Raw genomic sequence first — 17,208 nt, 5'->3', positions numbered from 1 at the left:
TTAATACAAACTGACTGTACATGTTTATAGTGCAAAGTATTTTAGGAAGTCAAAGAGGCAGAAGCAGAGGGAAAAACAACTTGCGAAGATGAGAAAGTTCAACTCTACGGCCAGTGTTCTTTGCAGGCATTTTAGCTCCATTTCAATGTGTAGTCTTTGCCTAATTCAAGTTCAAGCCGGGTGATTTCCAGGACCTTTGAAAAACAAACAAAAACCCAGCAATGAGTAACTCTGCTCTGAAGATGTCTTGGTTTTCTGCAGCTCATAGAAGATGGCTGGTTCTTATTTCAGATTACTTCTCTTCACTATCTTAATTCATCTTTTTGGCTATATCTATTATATGATAATATTATTATATTTATTTTATTTTATTTTACAGTAATTATATTGTATTAAATTACATTGTATTACATTATATTCTGCTATGCTGTTACTATAGATTTTACATAATATTTTTCTATATTATATATTCCTGTCATATAATAATTATAAATTTTAATATATTAATACATTATCTTTTGCCTTCCCACTGAAAAGCAGAAATAAATGAGACTCAACAGAACACTGAGTTCTGTAGAAAGGGTGGTAAATTAAATTAAACATCGACTGATTTTTAGCTTGGGGGGATGTCACTGAACAAGTGCAACCATGACTTGTGACGAGACTTCATTAATTCTGTAGGAAAAAAAAAAAATGTTGCAAAAGTACCCTGAGTTCTTACTTTTTAGATGTCAGTGTTTTTACTGCAATAAAGTAGTATATTTTAGAAGTTATATTACAGCCAAGAGGTGAACCTCCAAGCATTTAAGATCACATAACTAATAGCAACGACAGGATTTGCCTGTAAACCATCGACTTACCTGGTTTTGGCTGTTGTAAGATGCAACATGAGGAGATTGGATCGCTTCACCGTTCTGCGATACCGTCACCTCCTGGACGGTTGAGGTCACCCCCAAAATTTTAATTCGAGTAAACTTCAAATTATTCGGATCGGCATAACCACGGTGCAAAACCTTTATCTCTAAAATATTCTGAAGGAAGAGGAAAAAGCAAGTTAGTGATTTATCCTTGGGCAGTTACTTTTCAGGATATGCTTTTATCAGCCCACCTGAGGCTTACAATTTTCCACTCTTCTTCAATTTAAAAAAAAAAAAAACAGAAATAACCGCTTTAATTACGCTTTTCCTTACCAGCTTTCTGTAAGAGCAGGACAATGGGCGATTACTATGTAATCTTACAACTGCAAATAGCAGAAAAACCCTTTTCTCCCTTAGCAGTTTACATCCAATTCCTTGAGAAAGTCAAAAGAAATGAGAAATCGGAGCACTGAGGATAAAACAACAACATTTTGGCCACCTGGAAAACTAATGAAACAACACACCTTTTTTTTTTTATTGCCATATAAAAAGCATTTCTTTTAAACCCATAGTCCGTATAATCACCGTCTAATTTAATTCCAGCTATTCAACGGCTTAAAACAAAAAATTTAAAGCTGACACGCTGGAAATGCCAATCATTATAACAAGCACCACTAATCGCTGACTTTCTTACACAGCAACTGCTCCACGGTCGAGCTTCTGTGTTGAAGAATAATGATAAAAATTAAGAACAACGATAAAAAAGAGTCACAAACGGAGTCAATAACTCCACACCAGCCTCTGTTCAAAGGTTCTGCTGCAACCTTTAAACAATTAACAGCTCTTAACGAAAACTAAACCATTTTTGCCCAACTAGATTTTCTCTGCTTTTCCCTCGGGCTCCTAACGTGGAGATTTGATAATGGCAGCGGAAAATACCATCCTCTAGTGCAGTGGAGCGCAAAACAAATCCACTGGGGTGTGGGAAGAAAATGGTTTTGTACTATTAATAAATAAAAGTTAAAATATTTTTATCGTAGCATCTATTTCACCTTTACCCACCTTTTTAAATTTCTGTCTCTGTGTATGCTTTGTGATGCACATAACAGTAGGTAGCACAATTGTTTTCTATACCTAGATATGTATATAATTTATAAATAAAGATGCGTATGTTGGGGGGAGGCGCTCAAAAACTCTTACTGCTGGGGATGCGTAGTCAAAATCTTTGGCGATCGCTGCCCCTACCTTTCTAAACCATTTGAAAGCACTTTCCTGGCTCTAACTGTGACTGTATTCCAGATGGGGTAGATTTTGTGTACAGTCACTTCTTTCTAGTCTGTCCAAGTACATTCGTGTCCTACGTGGATATCTACGCTTAACTGCAAGGCTGTAAAATACGCACGGGCTGCTTGGCTGAAATGTATTCATTTACATGGGAACGATGAGCAAAAATGATGCGGAACACACCGCTGGCAAAATATTGGCCTTATTGCCTTTCTGCGTTGATACGCGCTTTCGTTTTCTACAAATCCTTTTTGAAAAAAACTGGCGTTTTTCAGAACGACGAGAAATTATAACGGCAGGAATATACAAGAAACGCAGCGATAAGCTAAACTAGATACCCTCTGAAGCCAGCTTAAATTCGTTCTCAATACAACTTAACTATATTCACGGCATTATAGCGCAGCCCGGACACAAAACACTCCTAAATTCCTTCATATATATATTTACTTGCCCCCATTTATTCCAAAATTCGTTTTTCCATCTGGGGTGTGATGTTGCCTGTATTACTTTTTTTTTTTTTAAATTAACAGGGAGAGACCTGCAACGGTTTTCACAACGCTGGCTAAGAGCTGGTCCATCACAAAGGGTTAGTAGCATGTGGGGATATCGAAACATTAAAAAAAATGCCAAATTAAAATACCTTAGTTAACATACAACAATAATCACCCCGGGTACTCAAAACCAGCGAGGTACCGTGACATACCCGATTAGCAGTAAATGAGGTCAGCAGATATACACGCTCTTCATACGCATCTGTTAAAAAGAAAGAATGAAGTAAAATGTATTTGCTGGTCACCTTTTCTTTTTTTAAGTTAAATAGAAGAATTGTGCTGCGTGTAGTATAGCTCGTGCGGACTTCCTGCAATGTGTTGGTATGTTAAAAAAAAGATAAATCACAATTTTGTGCATTCCTTGCGATGATCTCAGGGGACAGCTTAGCGTTATTACAAGGATAATACACTGCAGGCGTAAAGGATAAGAGACTGCTAGATACGTCTTATCTGAAGACCATTTGAATTTATTAATATCGAGGAAATTAGTTAAAGCTTCCCACTTCACCTGTGGTTAGGTTCCCCACAGGTTTGAGAACAAATCCTTATTCTATACCTTGTCCTAGGCCCAGGGCACAGCTGAATTCATGCAAAATATATATTCTCTAAATAACAACATTAGGTTACTACTGTGCCAGCATTCTACATTTTAGCGGTGTTACTGTTTTACATTTTACTGTAATTTTAGTTTAATTACTTAAGTGTAACCGGTTTACTGTAATTTTTTTTCTCTCTGGTTTGTGCTCCTGCTTCCTACGCCGTGTTGCACAACTACGGACTAATCCTGAAATACAACATTAACTGTTCGTGTCAGCGATGCGCTGAGCTAGAGAGAGGCGACGTTTATGCATTGTAGACTCTGAATTAGTTAATTTAGCGTGGAAACAAGAAACTTTGTACTTACCAATGCGCACCCCGTCATCCCAGTAAAGCTGACCTGCTGCAAGCTGACTGTCATTCAAAGCAACGGTGAGCGCCAACGGGTTTCTTCGGCTATGGAAGAAAAGAATATTTGTCTGGGCTAATTGCATTTTATCTTTCTCAACATAGGTAATACAATATCACTTCTATTACGGACATTGTACACAACTTAACTGAGCTCTGTTACCAGCCTTCCCCGATCCATAGCGTTACCGTTAAAGGAGGAAACCAAAAAAGGAGAAAAACCTGCCATGAAGTTGACGTGCTGCCATACTTCCTGATTCTCTCAGGACTGCTCATGTTTATACCAAATGGGAAATGCTTCCGAGCACAGTGTACATTAAACCAGAAAATTGGGCTTTTCCCAGGTTGAAAATAAGGAGTCCAGGCAAATGCAGGCGCCGTGTCACTAATACGCGATTTATTTGCCAGGCCACTAATTAAATATCGCCCCTAAAAAGCAAAAAAATGTTACATTAAATTGTAGTCATACCTGTAAAATGTAGTATTAGCAGGGCTTTGCTGAGGGAGGATGTAGCCGCCTCGGATATGGAGGTTGATATGTTCCAAAGGAGATGGTAAATTTCTGAATTGTCCCCTAAAGCCAAGGTACTCACCCTATTCATGATTAAAAAAAAAAACACCACCAAATAAAACTTGGTCTCTTTGTTGAATTTTCCATTTTAAGCTTTTTTTTAGAATGAAAGTTTATGAATACATAAATACTAAGAAAGTTGTCAGTGCCAATCCTTCTTTAATGCAGAACTACGTGTTTTCAAGATTACAATCTGAAATTCTGCATATATAAACCCATTACACAACACTTGATAAACGGAGTGACTTTTAAAGCCTGAGGCCGTAAAAATTGTTTAAAACTTTTGTCTTCCTCCACACCATCATTCCTAGAAAAGAAGTTCTATGCATCCTTGAAGGGGTTCAAAAAAAGCAAACATGGAAGCGCTTCAGTTACAGCTGTTATTCCACCTTTTTACTGGTCATGTTGAACAGGATTACATTACCACAAAGTGATTAGCAAACAAATTAGCCAAGATGTAATTTTTTACATCGCTAAAAACTCCTACTGGACACGTGTTGGTAAAACAGAGGCGGTGGAGTCACACTCCACCCCAGCACGCCGTACACCTGTGACGGTGGATACTATGGAAATTTTCCTGATCATTTCCATAGTAGGAAAAATAAATATACTAGAGTTTTTAAAATTACTCACTGTGTGGTAATCATACCAGCGGGCATTCGGCAGGTAAGCCTTCACCGCTACAGCACCCTGGAACGACACACTTTTGGTTTAGGTCTATTAAAGCCAGAAAGTACAGTTTAGTTCAAATCTCTTCCAATATTTTCATCCGTTTCTAGTATTTTCTCATTTCTTCCCCCAACTTTTCTGATACTTCTATTCCTGCTATTTCACCTGGTCCAGCGCGGGGCTGACGAGCAGTGCCGGTCCCCACAGAAATTGCCTGTGTATTTCCCATGTCGTTTTGTCTCTCACAAACCTGCAAAGTAACAAAAGAGCGGCCGAGCCCTCGGGGTCAACCTTTCCCAAAGTGTTTCCTTGTTGAAGCCTTTTTTTCTCAGTAAAACTACCATTTCCTCAGCCGCGAGCATGCTACCACTAGTAACAGGCAACATTATTACCTATCTATTCATAATAGATAATAAGGGTCAAAAATTAATCCCTTTTTTTTTACTAATGTATCACTTAGTCCTTGTCAAGAGTGTATTAAGATCCTGAAGTGAAAATCTTCAGGGCAATGCCACCTATTACTTAATTTTCACGTCTGCTGTTGCTTCACGTTTGCTGGCCTATACCTACGCACGCACTAGAATTTTTATTTAGGATATTTAGATCACAAAACTTAAAAAAAAAAAAAAAAACCACACACTTTTGCTTGCTATTAGCAACAGCAAAATTAAGTAGTGGCCCAATTACTTTCTGATTTGCGCTGCTTATTTTTTGACAAGCGCTTTGTCAGGATCAAGTCTCAGATTACTCAAAATGAGGCCAGGATGACACGCTGACAAGTCAGTGGGGTTTAGTGGAAGACAAGCATTTTTAGATATTAGGCTTCACCTTTAACATTAAGGCATTGATCAGCCTTTGGCACGTATCGCCCCTTCTGACCAGGTACCAATGAAGGCTCACGTCTCTAAAAACATGTCTTTTTTTTAAAAAAAAAAAAACCAACCTGCTATAAACCCCCCCCCTTTTTTTTTTTTTTTAAAACCTGCTATATCTGTTTGGCCAAAATAAGTCACCGTGCCCTGCAAACGTCTCAAAACGGGCGTCAAACCCCCTATTTTCTCCCCCCTTTTCTGTTTCTCTGCTTAAAGGTTTTGCCCAGCTGTTTCTGCGGCACGTGCTCTCTGATTCTGCGTATATCCAGCACCAGGCAGAAGGTATTTGCTGAATACCACTAGGGATGATGAGAATGAGCTTCAAAATCGATATATGAATTATGTTTCTAGATAAGACAAAAAAGTCGGCACCGTGGGGAACGGAGCCCTTGAGGCGTCACAGCGAGCCGATGCTCAGTGTGCGTATTCTCCATCCCTCGCCGGTTTTAAGAGAAAAATTGCTGTAACAGGGAAAAACCTTTCTAGGAGGCCGACGGAAACCCCAGGGACTTCAGTAGGAATTCATTATGAACGGGGAAGGAAGGACCCCACTTACTCGTGGAGCAGAGGGTGGACGACGGTGCTGCCGTGAGCGTTGGCTTCGTGCATTAACGTGTACAAATAAGGTAAGAGGGTGTATCTTATATTTAGCACTTTCCTGGAAATGTCTTCAAATGTGGAATTCCAGGCAACAGGATCTTGCCTCTAAACAAGAGAGAAGAGTCTTTTGTTATTCAGATGGGATTGTTTTGTTTGGAAGAGACGGGGAATAAAACAGAATCTGCTCATATTTACAACGGACCTCACCTTCAGCATCTTTTCTTTCATCTTATTGCCCCTAAGACCGTGTAATGTAGTGGCAGTAACTGTCAAACATGCCTCAAAATCGACATAGCGAAGCATAGCTGAGGAGATCTGGGTGGAGCCTTGCAAGTTCCTTGCTCTCCTCTAATTTAGAGTACCTTTATTTAGTTCTCTGTTCTTTAAGGGAGGACAAATAGCTCTGCTCCGCTCGACCTAAAGCTCTCACGAGGAGAAACATGCTGTTTCCCTTATTGCCATTTTTCCAGTTCTCTCGTTTTACAGCTCCCTATAGTACAGTCTCCTACATTTAGACAGTTCTTTTCATTTATTCTGAAAAGAAAGACAGTATTCTATGGAAGCGGGCAAAGTACAGGAATTTCAGACACTCGGGAATCTCATTCCACTGGTCCCTTTTCTGATTTGCTGGGAAATGAAGAATACTTAGGGATGACACCGGCAAGGTCCGTTTTGCCCCTTTAAATGGGCTTAGCCATAAAAGTAATTATGGTCGTCTCCAAAGAGTGGTATGTTTAAATGAAAATGGCCTGCGTGTAAAAAAATACTAACTATTTTAGTCTTGTAGAGTTGGTATGTTTAAGTAGAATTGGACCACATGAAAAATAATGATTTTCTTCTTGCAGATGTGGTGCGTTTACGTAAAAATGGCATAGAGGGCGCACAGCAAGCTCACTACCCGGGACTTCAGCAGAGCAGACTTTGGCCTCTTCAGGGATCTGCTTGGTAGAGTGCCATGGGACAAAGCCCTGGAGGGAAGAGGGGCCCAAGAAAGCTGGGCGATATTCAAGGATCGCCTCCTTCAAGCTCAGGAGCGATGCATCCCAGCAAAGAGGAAGCCAGGCAAAAACGCCAGGAGGCCTGCGTGGATGAACAAGGAGCTCCTGGACAAACTCAAACACAAAAAGGAAGCCTGCAGAGGGTGGAAGCAAGGACAGGGAGCCTGGGAGGAATAGAGAGAAATTGTCCGAGCAGCCAGGGACCAGGTTAGGAAAGCTAAAGCCCTGAGAGAATTAAATCTGGCCGGGGACGGCAAGGGCCACAAGAAAAGGTTCTATAGATATGTCAGGGACAGAAGGAAGACGAGGGAAAATGTGGGCCCTCTCCGGAAGGAAACGGGAGACCTGGTTACCCAGGATACGGAGAAGGCGGAGGTACTCAATGACTTTTTTGCCTCGGTCTCCACCGGCAAGTGCTCGAGCCTCACCGCCCAAGCCACAGAAGGCAAAGGCAGGGACTGGGAGAATGAAGAGCTGCCCACTGTGGGAGAACATCAGGTTCGAGACCATCTAAGGACCTGAAGGTGCACAAGTCCATGGGACCCGATGAGATCCATCAGCAGGTCCTGAAGGAACTGGCGGATGAAGTTGCTAAGCCACTATCCATCGTATTTGAGAAGCCGGGGCAGTCCGGGGAAGTTCCCACTGACTGGATAACGGGAAACATCACCCCCATTTTTAAAAAGGGGAAAAAGGAAGGCCCGGGGAACTACAGGCCAGTCAGCCTCACCTCTGTGCCTGGGAAGATCATGGAACAGATCCTCCTGGAAGCTATGCTAAGGCACATGGAGGGCAGGGAGGTGATTCGAGACAGCCAGCATTGTTCAGCCTAGAGAAGAGAAGGCTTCGGGGAAACCTTATTGCAGCCTGTCAGTACTTCAAGGGGGCTTATAAAAAAGATGGCGGCAAACTTTTCAGCAGGGCCTGTTGCGACAGGACAAGGGGGAACGGCTTGAAACTAGAGGGGGGGAGATACAGACTAGAGAGAAGGAAGACATTTTTTACGCTGAGGGTGGTGAAACACCGGCACAGGTTGCCCAGAGAGGGGGTGGATGCCCCATCCCTGGAAACATTCCAGGCCAGGTTGGACGGGGCTCTGAGCGACCTGATCTAGTTGAAGATGTCCCTGCCCGCGGCAGGGGGGTTGGACTAGACGACCTTTAGAGGTCCCTTCCAACCCAAACCATTCAATGATTCTATGGGCCTGACTGCAGCATACACAAAACTCCACCGGTAGCTACCTTGGAGGAATCTAGAACCCAAGAGTTCTACTCCCTCCTGAGGTGGCCAAAAAGACAGGCCAGGAAGCCTGGCAGGAAGCCTGAGCCACTACTAACCATGGTCCTTCTTGCAACAGGAGAGAAACTTTTCAGGTAGGTACCTTCTAGGAGTCCCAGGCTGCTACCTGGGAACGCAGTTTCTGTGTAAATTTTAAAATAGCTCCAGCAACTGCCTGGCAAGTCAAGTGGGCTGTCACCTGGGATGAGATTTTCACTCCGGGGGGACAGCCGCACTGGGGATCTACCAGGGAGAAATCCTCAGCTGCTTCCCAGGAGCGAGGCGACTCGCACGCAGACGCAAATCTACTTGGGTCCCCCTTTGCGCAGAGTCCCTCTGAAACGGAGCTAACTATACGCCACCGAAAACCAACTTGGGCAGCGGGCCCTGCAGCCCCCCAGTCAGCGACCTGCCATCAGAGCTCCCACAATCACAGCCTGCCAGTGGAGGCAACGACAACTGGGCAGCGACTCTGCACCGGGGGTAGGTCTCTGCGCAGAGAAACCAGGCCGGGCACCACTAGAAATACTTTGCGGCCGCGGAGGCTGAGCGCTTCGCCCACGAGGACACAAAACCACCGGAGGAACCACCACGGACGAGCTCCCTCCCGGTGCACAGGCGGGATGTCAGCTCCTTCCCGGATGAGGCAAACCGACCTGCGCTGCTGCTACCTCGCAGCGGTCCCAGACAGCCGCCTGGCCCGGGGGGGTCCTTCCACCAGATGCAAACCACCTTCGCTTTCCGCCCAGCCGGAGTCCCAGGTGGCTGCATGCAGTTGGAGCTTCCTCCTGGAGGAGGCACGCTACCTGGGGTCTCGACAGGGCAGGGCTCCCGGGCTGCCACCCCGGACACGTGCGCCTTTCAGATGAGGGCCGCCAAAGCCGCCCCGTACCTGGGGGGAGTCCCAGGCGGGTCCCAGAGCAGACACCTCCCGCCCCAAACGGGCGAACTAGCTCAGGCAGGTACCTGGCAGCTGCCTCGGGCGGCTCCCAGCAGCGGAAGAGCCCCTCGGCTCCCGTCGCGGCCTGAGGCTGAGCCGAGGGCGCCGAGCCCGGACGCGCTTTGCTTCCTCACCTCCCCCCGCCGCAGACATCGTGAGGGCACCGGGCGCCTCCCTCGCTGCTCCGCGTGGCGGGAGGTCCCGCGCTCCTTGGGGTGACACCGGCCGGGAAGCGCCAGGGCCTTCCTCCCCCCGGCTGCCCCGGGGACGCGGAGGGGCCCGGCAGAAGCCGCGGGGGCCGGGCGGGCCCGGGCCGGACGGGCCGCAGCCGGGGGCGGGTCCCTCCCCTCAGGGCTTTCCCGCCTCTCTGCCGGCCTCCCGAGAGCGGCGCTGGGATTGGGCAGGGCACGCCCGGCTCCGATTGGCGGCGCTTCCCGCGGCGGCAGCCGATTGGCTGTCGCCGTGCCGGCCGGGGAAGGCTCTGGGCTGAAGTGGGGGAGCGTTCCAGGGGGAGGGGGCGGTTGTCATGGCGGCGGCCCGGCCCAGCCCCTGCCGCAGCCTGCGCTGTCAGGCGCTGAGGGCCCGCCCTCCGAGGCTGTCTTCAGTTTTGGGCCCCTCGCTACAAGAAGGACGTCGAGGTGCTGGAGCGCGTCCAGAGAAGGGCAACGGAGCTGGGGAAGGGTCTGGGGAACAAGCCTGATGAGGAGCGGCTGAGGGAACTGGGCTTCTTTAGCCTGGAGAGAAGGAGGCTGAGGGGAGACCTCGTTGCTCTCTACAACCACCTGCAAGGAGGTTGTAGCGAGGGGGGGGGGGTCGGTCTCTTCTCCCAGGTAACAAGCGACAGGATGAGAGGAAACGGCCTCGAGCTGCGCCAGGGGAGGTTTAGATTGGACATGGGGAAAAATTCCTTCACTGAAAGCGTTGTCAAGCACTAGAACAGGCTGCCCAGGGAAGTGGTTGAGTCCCCATCCCTGGAGGTATTTAAAAGACGTGTAGATGCGGCGCTGAGGGACATGGTTTAGCGGGCACGGTGGTGGTGGGTTGACGGTTTGACTCGATGATCTTAGAGGTCTTTTCCAACCTTAATGATTCTATGATTCTCACGCACAGCACTGCGAGTTTGCTCCGGGAAGCGTGAGGGAAATTCCCTTCCCAAACTATCCTATCAGCTGGTCTTTACGGCAGGAGAGCGCGTCAACGGTGTGACTGTCCATGTTAGTTCACAGCAGGGGCTGAGGTGCGATGAGGTACTGGAGCGTGGCCGCAGGCTCTGGTAGTGTTTGTGCTGAAGTAAAACGAACGAAAGGACAGCCCGGCCCTGGAAAGAAGGGCTGTGCTTTGTGGAAGCTTAGAGCTGTCCGAGAAGGATAAAGGGCAGCCCTGGATGATGCCACCAGTGACACTGAGACCCTTAAAATGAGGGGAGGGATCCTGAAAATGAGGCTTTGGGTGCTAAAAGTGAGACTTGTAAGCAGAAATTGTGGCTTCAAATGAAATATGAGGCTTTGGGCCCTAAAAATTGAGAATTGGACTCTAAAAGAAAAGTGGCGCAGAACCCTAAAAAGGAGGCCTTGGGCCCTAAAAATGAGACTTTGGACCCTCAGAATTTGGCGTCAGAAACAAAAAACAAGGATTTGGACAATCAAATGAGATTTTGGACTCTAAAAGACAAAGACCTGGGTCTTACAAATGAGGCGTTGGAGCCTCCAACTAAAGCTTTGGACCCTAAACCCGAGCCTTTGTTCCCCAGAAAGAGGGTTTAGACCCTACAAATCAGTATTTGGCCCCTCAAAATGAGGGTTTGGGCCTTCAAGATGGGGCTTTGGACCACATAAATGAGACTTTGGTAACTTAATATGAGAGTCTGGATCTAAAACCGAGGACTTGGACTTTGAAAATAAGAGTTGGGATTGTATAAATGAGGCTTTGCACAGCCAGTTGTGGCTTTGTAGCCTAAAAATGAGGCTTTGGACCGGGAAATTAGGTTTTGTGTCCTGTAGTAAGGATTTGAACCCTACATGTAGGGTGTATATATGTATATACACCCTAGAGACACATCTCACCCCCACACTGAGCTCCTGGTTCTGGGTAGGTCTCTCCATTTTGGCCCTTCAACAAGGTCTTCCAATTCCCAGCCTGGCACCCTCTTGCAAACCGGTGCAGAAAGATCTGCCCCTGCAAAGTGAAATTCAGCTTTGCAGACCCTCATCACTCGCTCGCGCCAGTGTCCTCAGGAACAACCTTTGCTCAAGGTCAGGGACTGCATCTTTAGGGCGGCATCAGGGTGGCCCCTTCCCCCCCGATGCTGGAGGGGGTCCTAAGCAGAAGCTTCCCGTAAGGACGGTTTGGTTCCTGGGTTGCATAGGATGGATTTGGGCAAGGAGGAAAATGCCAGGAAACAGCAGGGGACGCGAGTGCCACCGTGCTGGGACTGGAGGTGGACCTTCTGTCAGCGTGGGTGGCCCACGGGATGGCCAAACAGGGCACCTACCTGGAGGATTTCATAAGTAGAGGTAGAAACTGGATATAAATTGGGTCATCTGGGAGATAAATAGGATAGTAGAGAGCCCTGGCTCTACCCCAGGTGGAAATAGAAAGTCCAGGCCAGCGGAGCTGGGCTCAGCCTTGCTCTCTTTCCTTCCCCGGTCCCTTATGGCCCTGGGCGTAAGCTTAGGTGGCCTCCGCTGCCCCTGCACGTACGTGCCCTCCATGCCTCCCCAGCTGCACTTGCATCCTCTCCTTTCCCCTCCAGGGATCTTCAGTTCTTCACAACATTGCTCCAAGTGCCTGGTTGCCCTCTCTTGCCCCCAAAACCACCTTCCTTTCCATAGCGGCCATGGAGAAGGTCCTTTGGATGGAAGAGGTCACGAGGGAAGGTCCCTCAGATGGCCCTGCTTGGCTGATCTCAGAGCCAACCGTAAAAAACCCTTCTCCCCCGTTCCGGTTGCAAACAATTCAAAAAAAGTCAACGCCCTTTTGCAACTTCTCTGTGTTTTTATTCATCTCTTTTTCCCCGATCCCTCCAGGTGGGGCCTCTCCAGCCGAGGGAGCGCTGAGCTCGTCTTCAGCGCAAGGCATCGCCTCGAGCCGCTTGCACCAAAACAGAGGTGTTTGTCGAGGGGTGCCTCGAGCGTGCGGGCCTCAGCGCTCCGCGTCCAGAATACAGACTTCTGAGGTTATTCCAGCACCGGCCAGAATCTCTCAGGACTGAAGTTCACAGTTTTCTCCATCTTGGTCTCGGCAGCGGCTGCCTGAGAACCTCGTAGGCGGGCTCCTCGCGCAGGCTGGCCTCAGAGCTCGTTACCGATAAGACAGCTATTACAGGTGTTACGAAGGTCGCCGCTTCCCAAGCGTGGGAGGGCTTGGCTTTCGCCGTCTGCGTCGTGGCGATTTCAGCGAGGATTTTCTCCACTAGTCCTCCTCCTCCTCCTCCTCCATAGCTCTGAAGTTCTGCTGCCTGCGCTCAGCTCTGCCTTGGTGCTCGGCCGGTGGGCGCGGGTTTGCCCTTGGGTTGGCCGGTCGCAGGCTGCTTTTTTCCAGGGGAACCACCTGGGATGACCCGCCGCTGCCTGGAAGGACACAATGGGAGAGGTCTAACCTGAGGAGGTCGATGGGTTTGTCGCCACATCCCGCCCTCGCGAGCCACGCGCCTCTTTGTGCAGCCGCCGGCGGCTCGGCTGAGGAAACCCCCTGAGCCAGGACCCTCGGCTGCCGCACGGCTGTCCCCGTGCACAGCTCAGGAGGCCACGCTGGGGCTCTCCTGAAGGGCCCGAGAGGAAGCAGCCCTGTGAAACAGGGGGCTCCCGGCAGCCCCATCCCGCCCCTCCGGGCGCTGCCGTCACCACTGTTGAGCGGCGATGGGCAGAGAGTGTTTGGGGCTGGGCAATGGGCTCTTGCCGGGTCAGGAAATCACAGAATCACAGAAGACTTTGGGTTGGAAGGGGCTTCTGAAGGTCATCTGTCCAAGCCTCCCTGCGAGGAGCAGGGCCGTCTTCGACTAGATCAGGTCGCTCAGAGGCCCCCTCCAACCTGACCTTGAACATTTCCCGGGATGGGGCAGTGACCGCCTCTCTGGGCAAAAGGAGCCCGTGCAGACGCCAGCCCTGAGCCTCACCTGACCCGAGAGCTTCTCCTCCTCCTCTTCCCCCTGATTTCCCAGAACGGTGGTATCTCATCATTTGTCAAGCTTGGACTAGCTGGAAAGGGAAAACCAGGGAATCCCACTGGAAACAGGAAGGAGAGACCTCGTCAGAAGAGCGTCGCCGGGACACTGCCGGCCCCGGTGACAGGCAGCGCTGCTCAGGCCTCTTTCCAAAGCATCCGAGAGGGCCGTTCTGCTCCCCCTCCCATCCGCTGTCTCCAGAGGCCCGGCACCCTCCCCAGCACCGGCGCTTGCCCCGGTTCCCCACTTCCAACGTGCTTTTGCAATCGCCTCATTAGCGCCCGGGTTGGGACTGAGGGGGCTGGGTGATGCCGGGGAGGTGACAGGGACACTTTTGGTGGGGTCACTTCTGAGGGGGGAGGAGAGGGCCTTGGATCACCATCCTCCCACCGTACCCTTGGGCACGTCCCACCCCAGGGCTCCGTTTCGGTGAAGCCGACGAGTCGTCGGGAGAAAAGGCTGGGCCGAGCTGGCATGAAGCTTTGGCCCAAGTCGGAGCCTTTTGACCCGCAACGCCGGTGCTTTTCCCCACCCGACGACAGAACTTGGTTGCCCGTGCCGTGGAAAGGAGCCGGGAGCTGCTTTACCTTTCGTGCCTTGCCCGAGATGTGGCAAACCCTCCCTTCTCATCTGCTTGTCCCCGCCGGGGACTCGCCTCGAGGTCTTGAGAAGAGGCCTGGGCAGCGGCTCGGCCACAAGCTCCGTTTCAAACCTGGCAACAAGAAGAAGACGCCGACGTGACCCAGAGCACCACCAGCACTCGCTCGCCGCAATCACCTGCTGACGGGCAGACTTTGGAAGGGCCATAAAGGCCGTTCTTTTCCCCAAGTCTACCGTGTTTTTCCAATGTCTGCTGTGCCCCATCCCCAAGGACAGCCCTGGGAAATGGAGTCCCCTGGCAAAGAAGCCCTGGCCGCCACGGGAAGAAAATGTTGCCTAAATTCCTCTGTCTTTCCCATCGGACCGACTACAACCTGGGGATGCCAACAAGAGCCGCTGCCTGGTTGTCCCCATGGTGCTACCTTGAGCGTCTGCACCAACCAGCGGCTGCGGCCGCCAACGTACTCACTCGGGAAAGAGGATGACGCGGCCGGAAACACTCAGCGAGGCCACGGGTGCCACCCGGGACACCAGCATGTCCAGCAGCCAGGGGACCTGCAAGGGAGGACCGCAAAGATGGCAGGATGCCCTCTGCACGGCCGAGGCGCTCTGAATCGGAGGAGCCCGAGGCAGGGGGAGTTGTTAGGACCGTAGCTCTCGCCTCACTCAAGTGGGATGACCGCATCCCGGCTGGGCCACGCGTGAGCATCGCCACAACACTGCCGCGGGAGTGCCCGCGCCACAGCGAAACCGAAACGCTCACCTTGAAAACAGCTTTTGCCAGGTTCTCCTTCCCGGACAAGGTCTTCAGGAAGTCATAGTAGAATTTCATTTCCACTCTCCTGCCTTCGATGAGGAGCACCCCAACGTTCCTCAGGACGAGGGCAACGTTCGCCCCCTTCCCCAGGCAGTGAGAGAGGAGGGACGTGACGCCTAGGATGCAGCCCTCCACTTTTCGCCGGGACACAGAGGCGTCCGTGGCCACCTTGGCGTATTTCAGAGGCTCCAGCTCCTTATTGCCTGGAAAAGCACAGGAAGGGGATGGAGGCGCTCGCCCACTGGCCTTTCCGCAGGCATTTCCCAAGGGCTGCTTACTGCAGTCATCGCATCGCCCCGCCCAGGAAAAAAAAAACATTTTTGGGCCTGCTCTGCAGAGAGGGAGTTGCTTTAGCAGAGCATCTCAGACCCAGGGTAGGGATGAAACGACCCTGCAACCAGCCAGGGTTTAATCCGACGTCTTACCGGGCAGGTAGTCCTTGTCGTCCATCAGGTTGTGGACAACCACCAGGTTCCTGGCCAGGCGAAAGACGGGCCTCTGGATAATCACAGCCTCGTTCCCAGCCTGGATCCACTGGGGGACAGCGTCGAAGGAGCCGAGGGTTGGAATTGGGACTCCCTGGAGCAGGAGAGAAGGCAAGGGCTGCAGAGTGAGGGACTGGCTGGAGGGAAGAGCTGGGAGCGGCCCTGTCCAGGGACGGTGCTTTGGACCAGACCCTGCCCGCTCCTGCTGTTCAGAGACACGAGCCAGGGCAGTGGGGAGAGCTTTAAGGAGGAGCTGCCGAGCCCTCTCCTTCCTTTTCCCCTGCCCCGAAAAAGCAGTGCTGGAGTCAGGGCAGAAGCAGCCCAAGGGCATCCAGGGGTCTCCAGCAACCGGGATCAGCCCTGCGGTACAATACCACCTGCCGGAGGTGATACCACCCTTGCACGAGCCCTGCTTGTCCCCCAGCGGGGACTTATGGGGTGGGCTTACTGAGGAGGGGAAGTGTAACTGCAGGCCATGCCCCAGGGCCATGGGGACTGCCCACTTCTCTGGGGGGGACAAGGAGGATGTGGGTGCTGCCCCACCTGGCACAGCAGGAACTGTTGTTGGACGTAGCTGGCCACCGCAGCCCAGATGGCTGTTCACTCTGGAAAGCTGGATTCTGGCGAAGCTCAGAGAGAACGTCATCACAGTGAGGTATCTAGGCAAGCTCAGAGCCCCAGTGTTTGTGGGGCAGTGGAAGAGCTGCCAAGGGAAGGTGAGGGCCAGCAACAGCTTGCAGTCCTGGCACCTTTCGTGTGGGAGCAGTCACTGTGGGTTTTCATTTTCAGAGCTGGGCTCCATGCTCCTTCCCAAAGCCTGTGCTTGTGTTTTTGTGTGTGCGCCTCTGCTCTATCTCACCGATAATCCCATAATGTTCCCGTTATACCTGGTTCTTATTTGCAGCTGAAATTCAGCCTCCTTTGGGGGACCCCTGCATCTTGGGCTTTAATCTCTGGGCTGTGTGGTCCAACTGAAGGAGAAAGGGTCGGGGAGGAGGACACATGCCCAGATCCATTCCTTGCCCCTCTGGCTTGCCTTGTGTTGGCTGTCCAGGTCCAATAAATACATCTAGTGTCTGTACGGTTGATACCTTCTACCTTCTGGCTTGCATCTGTAGAGGGCTGATGTCTTGGGGAGAGAAACATGGGCAGGAGGGGTGTGATGAGGGGGTCACGTTTACACGGCAAACCACCCTGGGGATCAGACCCCCTTCGTCGGGCATCTGCTTCCAAAGAAGAGTAGACAGCCCACCCCAGCACAGGAGCATTGCAGAAGCTAACCACCACGCCCTTGGGCCAGAGGGTGCAAATCAGCCCTGGGAAATGGGTGATTTCCAAGACTCTGGAGCCTGCCCACTGCCCGCACAAGGAAGATCCAATCTGACTTCCTCTCTCAGTGCTGGCTTACACCACGCGGTGGGCATCAGCCCAAATGCCGGGCATCGCAGGAAGCCTCAAGCACACATCACCTCCTTCCCGGATGCACGTGGCGTAAATCAGGCATGCTCAATGGGGCTGAATTCCCCTTTGTACAAGGAGACACAACCCACTGTGTGTGGGAACATGGTGTATTTCTACG

General features: G+C 50.5%; 2 protein-coding genes across 2 annotated transcripts; both read right to left on the bottom strand.

Moving 5' to 3' along the window:
* LOC143173374 (sucrase-isomaltase, intestinal-like) lies at nucleotides 1-5,714 on the bottom strand. Its single transcript, XM_076363598.1, has 9 exons — nucleotides 5,706-5,714; nucleotides 5,270-5,273; nucleotides 5,043-5,224; nucleotides 4,842-4,898; nucleotides 4,107-4,231; nucleotides 3,597-3,685; nucleotides 2,845-2,894; nucleotides 861-1,031; nucleotides 1-194 (listed from the first exon to the last, which is right to left on the bottom strand). The coding sequence occupies exons 1-9, from the start codon at nucleotides 5,712-5,714 to the stop codon at nucleotides 132-134; spliced, it is 750 nt and encodes a 249-aa protein (XP_076219713.1). The 3' UTR covers nucleotides 1-131.
* Nucleotides 5,715-13,022: 7,308 nt separating this feature from the next.
* Nucleotides 13,023-16,119, bottom strand: LOC143173401 (coiled-coil domain-containing protein 81-like). The gene is made up of 8 exons (XM_076363621.1): nucleotides 16,078-16,119; nucleotides 15,570-15,723; nucleotides 15,280-15,347; nucleotides 15,091-15,225; nucleotides 14,797-14,882; nucleotides 14,315-14,439; nucleotides 13,680-13,788; nucleotides 13,023-13,134 (listed from the first exon to the last, which is right to left on the bottom strand). Exons 1-8 carry the CDS (start codon nucleotides 16,117-16,119, stop codon nucleotides 13,029-13,031), a joined length of 825 nt encoding a protein of 274 aa, XP_076219736.1. The 3' UTR covers nucleotides 13,023-13,028.
* Nucleotides 16,120-17,208: the final 1,089 nt, after the last annotated feature.

Source organism: Aptenodytes patagonicus, unplaced genomic scaffold (genome assembly GCF_965638725.1).
Source record: "Aptenodytes patagonicus unplaced genomic scaffold, bAptPat1.pri.cur scaffold_71, whole genome shotgun sequence".
Taxonomy (NCBI): domain Eukaryota; kingdom Metazoa; phylum Chordata; class Aves; order Sphenisciformes; family Spheniscidae; genus Aptenodytes; species Aptenodytes patagonicus.
Note: the sequence above shows the minus strand (reverse complement) of the source record. Positions and strands in the feature narration are given on the sequence as shown.